The sequence below is a fragment of the Silurus meridionalis genome, chromosome 4 (assembly GCF_014805685.1).
Source record: "Silurus meridionalis isolate SWU-2019-XX chromosome 4, ASM1480568v1, whole genome shotgun sequence".
Lineage (NCBI taxonomy): Eukaryota > Metazoa > Chordata > Actinopteri > Siluriformes > Siluridae > Silurus > Silurus meridionalis.
The window spans coordinates 41,805,509-41,810,508 of record NC_060887.1 but is presented as its reverse complement, the minus strand read 5'-3'; the positions used below and the strand labels follow the sequence as shown (position 1 = coordinate 41,810,508).

The 5,000-nt window shown below is 46.6% G+C and overlaps 1 protein-coding gene across 3 annotated transcripts in view; it reads right to left on the bottom strand.

Moving 5' to 3' along the window:
* Window positions 1–5,000, bottom strand: part of ntn2 (netrin 2) — a 21,640-nt gene that overhangs the window by 3,846 nt on the left and 12,794 nt on the right. The window contains exons 2-6 of one of the 3 annotated variants that reach the window (XM_046848413.1): window positions 4,712–4,805; window positions 3,073–4,140; window positions 854–1,042; window positions 537–686; window positions 1–52 (exon numbers count right to left, since the gene is read on the bottom strand). The exon at window positions 1–52 is cut by the window's left edge and continues 2 nt beyond it. In XM_046848413.1, the coding sequence (XP_046704369.1) occupies window positions 1–52; window positions 537–686; window positions 854–1,042; window positions 3,073–3,982 (1,301 nt within the window). In that variant the 5' untranslated portion in view covers window positions 3,983–4,140; window positions 4,712–4,805. Of the gene's footprint in view, window positions 53–536; window positions 687–853; window positions 1,043–3,072; window positions 4,141–4,529; window positions 4,679–4,711; window positions 4,806–5,000 lie in introns of those variants that run through there. The other 2 variants (XM_046848411.1, XM_046848412.1) reach the window with 2 other exon arrangements.

Below are 5,000 nucleotides of genomic sequence, written 5' to 3'. Positions count from 1 at the left end.
GCAGGTCCCTCTGTACTGCTCACCAGTGCTGTAGGATTAACAGTGGGGATCTCTGTGTGTGAGAGAAGAACACAAATAGAGGAAGAATAGTGGTTACTGTTTAATGTAGAGAAGAAGATAATAAAAGAGACCAGAGGAGAGGAGAAGAGAGACCAGAGGAGAGAAGGAGACAGACTAGAGTAGAGAGAAAGATGGAGAGAGAAATATGGAGAGATGAGAGAGACTGGAGGAGAAGAGAAATAAAGATGGAGAGAAAAGAGATATAGAGTGTAGGATAGAGATAGACAGAGATTTGAGTAGAAGTGATACCAGAGGAAAGAAGAAAAGAGAAAGGTGGAGAAAGAAAGATGAAGTGAGGAGAGACTGAAGGAGAGGAGAGGAGAGAGGAAAGACTAGAGGTGAGGAGAAGAGATAAAGATGAAAAGAGGAAAGACCTGAGAAGAGGAGATAAGAGAATTTGGAGAGGAGAGACTGGAGGAGAGAAGAGGGGAGAAAGATGGAGAGAGGAGAGACTGGATGAGAGGAGAGATACTCACTGATGCAGGGGGCCACAGGAGAGCGACTTTGCTGGTAGCCTTTAGCACAGCGGTTACACGTCAGTCCTGTCACTCCGTCCTTGCACTGACACTGACCTGACGTCTGATTACACGTCTTACCTGCAGCTCCCACAGGGTGGCAGTCACACGCTGGAGTGAGAGAGCGAGAGAGAGAGAGAGAGAGAGAGAGAGAGATATTGTTGCCATTATTTGCTTGTTCATGTTTCAAAGAGACAGTGTGTGTACATGTGACTCTGTATCAAAAGAGTGTGTTTTGTGTGTGTGTGTGTGTGTGTGTGTGTGTGTGTGTGTGCTACCTGTGCAAGCTTTGCGGTGCGTGATTGGTCGGCTCAGGTCTCTGTAGTAGCCCTCTTTGCAGTAGTGGCAGTGTCGGCCGGCCGTATTGTGTCTGCAGTTCATACACACTCCTCCACTCTTCCGTCCTGATAACTTATACAACTCCATATTAAACCTGCAGCGGCGGGCATGAAGGTTACAGTTACACGCTAGAGAGAGAGAGAGAGAGAGAGAGAGAGATCAGGGTTGGATCACAGACATCAACATCACAAACAGTATCACCAAAGACACCAACATCACAGGCAGTAACACCACAGACAGAAACACCACAGACACCAACAACAAAGACAATAAAACCACAGACACCAAGATCACATACGCCAATATCACAAACAGTATCACCACATACATCAACATTACAGACACCATCACAGAGACAGTAACACCAGCCAGTAACACCACAGACACCAACACCACAAACAATAACACCACAGACACAAACACCACAGACACCAATAACAAAGACAGTAAAACCACAGACACCATCACCATAGACACCAACATCACAGATAGTATCACCACAGACACAAACATCAGACATAACAGCATCACAGACACCATCACAGACACCAACATTACAGGCAGTATCACCACAGACATAAACACCACAGACAGTAACACCACAGACACCAACACCACAGACTTCAGCATCACATACAGAAACTTTACAAACAGTAACATCACAGACACCAACATCACAGATACCAACACCACAGACACAATCACAGACAGTAACATCACAGACACCAACATCACAGACACCATCACAGAGACAGTAACACCAGCCAGTAACACCACAGACACCAACACTACAGACACCAACACCACAAACAATAACACCACAGACATCATCACAGACCTCACAGATGGTAACATCACAGACACTAATATCACATACAGTAGCATCACAGATATTAACACCACAGACATTAACATCACATACATCAAGATAACAGACACCATCACAAAGACAGTAACACCAGCTAGTAACACCACAGACACCAACACCACAACCACCTTCACCACAAACAATAACACCACAGACACCAACATCACAGACAGTATCACCACAGACAATCAAACATCAGACACACCAGCATCACAGACCCCATCGCAGACGCCAACATTACAGGCAGTATCACCACAGACACAAACACCACAGACACCAACACCACAGACTTCAGCATCACATACACAAACATCACACACACCAGCATCACAGACCCCATCACCACAGACAATCAATCAAACATCAGACAGTAACACCACATACTCCAACACCACAGACACTAACACCACAGACTTCAGCATCACATACACAAACATCACAGACAGTAACATCACAGACAGTAACATCACAGACCCTAGGTTGTCCTGTACTGCACATGATGGCACAGAAGTAGTATTGGGATGCCTCAGTCTGTCCCAAAGTTCACCAGGCTGTTTAAATGCTCCAGAGCTTCACTGCCCCACAGTTAAAGCTGCATTGTGGAGATGGAGATCTAAGAACTCTGGAAGAACTCTGTCACTCTCTCCCACGACAAAATCTACAGCTAAGATAGTACAGATGTCTCTTGCCTCAGTTGAGGTTCATGACTCCAGCACCTGAATCACACTGTTGGAGAATGAGACCATTTCCTACCATAAATCTCTAACTTAAGAAGAACCTCATGAGTCCTGAAACAATGTGCCTTGGGCAGATAAATGGAAAATAAAGCTGTGGTTTGACTGTAGTGTGTGTGTGTGTGTGTGTGTGTGTGTGTGTGTGTGTGTGTGTGTGTCAATGTTTGATCATATTAACAAGGCTAATTAGATCCTGAGTAGCTTCATTTTTTTCTCTTTCTGACACACACACACACACACACACACACACACACAGGAAGTCAGTGTGTTTATCAGAGTCACTCAGCAGAGTTTAATTGGATTGTTTAATTTATTCATTAACCTTTAGATTCAAACATTCACCTAATTAAACCCTGCACCAAGGGGGTTATTCATCCTCTCTCTCTATCCCTCTATCTCCCTATTTTCCTCTCTCACTGTGTGTGGGTGTGTGTGGGGGGCAGGTTGGTAGGGGTGTGTGTGGGTGGGTTTTTGTGTGTGAGGGGTCATGGTGTGTGTGTGTGTGTGTGTGTGTGTGTGTGTGTGTGTGTGTGTGTGTGTGTGTGTTGAGACTTACGTAGACACTCGTTGGCCTCTTTGGGCGTGGCCCGTTGCCATGGGCGATCGTAGTGGAAGGGTTTGCAGCGGTCACACTCGGGTCCTTCAGTGTTGTGTTTGCAGTCACACACCATCTTACCATCTTTGTCCCTCAGACACCTGTGGGCGTGGCCGTTACACTTACACCTGCCCCCCACCTGAAAATCGGACACTGCGTAAAAGTAGGCAGGTTCTCGAAGGTCTTTACTCATCTTGGGACGGTTGAAGGTCACACGTATATCAGTGACCGTGACCCAGTCCTGCAGAACAGGACTGGAGATGAAGTTTGACCTCGAAGGTCGTCCGTCCAGTGTGCTGAACACGAGGATGGCGTTGTTGGGGTCGGTGCTATGGGGCAGTTCCATGCACAGGGGCTCCTGCTCATTGATTTTGGTGATTTCCGCCCTGTTGGGGCGATCGTACACTCGCCGGCACTGAGAGGAATAGAACTGAAACGGCGTCCAGCTGCGTCCATAGTCCATGCTTTTATAGAGTGCCATGGAGTCCGGTTTCTCCGAACAGAACTGCAAGCTAATGTAAGTGATTTCAAATTTCTTTCCTAAAGACAGCGTCAGCGTCACATTAAACGGCATTGACCGGAGCATCTCCGACTGCCAGCAGGTGAGATTCTGGGCGGAGTTCAGATCTGTCAGGTGGGCGTGTTCACAGCCACGACGCCCACAGGAGCTCGATACGGCCACTTCCTGACCGAATGCCGCGTTAACGAACTCTGGAATGCAGTAGCGGGCGGAGCCTGTTTCGCTGTAGCAGGGGTCAGTGGGTGATGCTTGCGCGGAAAAAAGGTGAGCATCATGGGCCATGGCTTCAGAAAACGTCAAAGCCACGCCCACCAACCAACTGACCAATAGCAGCTCACAAAAATCTTTCATCTTAAAGAGAATACAAAGACTTGAAAATGTAGAGAAGGTTAAGAATGAACCAATCCAAGTGCAGCTCTGCAGTAGTGGGTGGAGTCTGTTGTGTGGGTGGGTGTGGCCTCTGCAGCAGTGGTTTAGGTCGATCCCTTGTTTCAGGAAGTTGCCAGGTCCTGTAAAAATAATAAACATTTATTGTTACAGTTCACACTCATATATCCTGGTATTTCTTTAATCAACAGAAATAATCCTGCAGTATATCTCCAGAATTCAGCAGATGCTCCTCTCCTGAGAGAAGAGAGAACTCCAATTCAGTTCAAGTTCATCAGGTTTAAATGTTTCATGCAGATGATGGAGTTGAATCTGAGCCTCACACAGATACAGGAAGAGTGACAAAGCGTGAAAGTGCACTAAAGAGCCTCACTTTAGACCTGTCACTGCGTCTGTGTGTGTGTCAGACATGTGAGTGTGTGTGTGCGGAATATCAATGTGGGCGAGAGGCCACTTTCACTCCTGCACACACAGTTGGAGAGGAAGTGCATCTTTAAGAACACCCACTGACCTGAAGGTCCACACTGCACATGCGCTCTTCTGTTCGTCATACAGGACCTACAAAACCTCCGGCCTGATTGAGGAACACCCTGAGGTGTGTGTTGTGTGAGGAATAAACAGTGTGTGAGGTACAATCACCAGAGTGTAGTTAGATCACATCTAGACTTCAGTCAGAACTCTCTAACACTTTACTGTGATGATGACTTCAGTCATGATCCTCTGATTCAGGCTGTTCTGCTCCACACTGGTGAGTCCTGCTTGCTGTGAGATGTTTCTACAGCTCCCCCTGATGTAGAAGAAAAACACCAAGGTCTATAAGCTTTCAAAGTGTACACTGCATTGTTAGGACAAAAACGAAACCATGATTTCTGTGATCTCCTGTGGCATGGCATAGTTCAGGGCAAGGATCTAAAACGATCTTTGTGGTTTGGAGTGTTCCCAGGAGCACAGTGGCCTCAATCATTTTGAAATGGATGACACT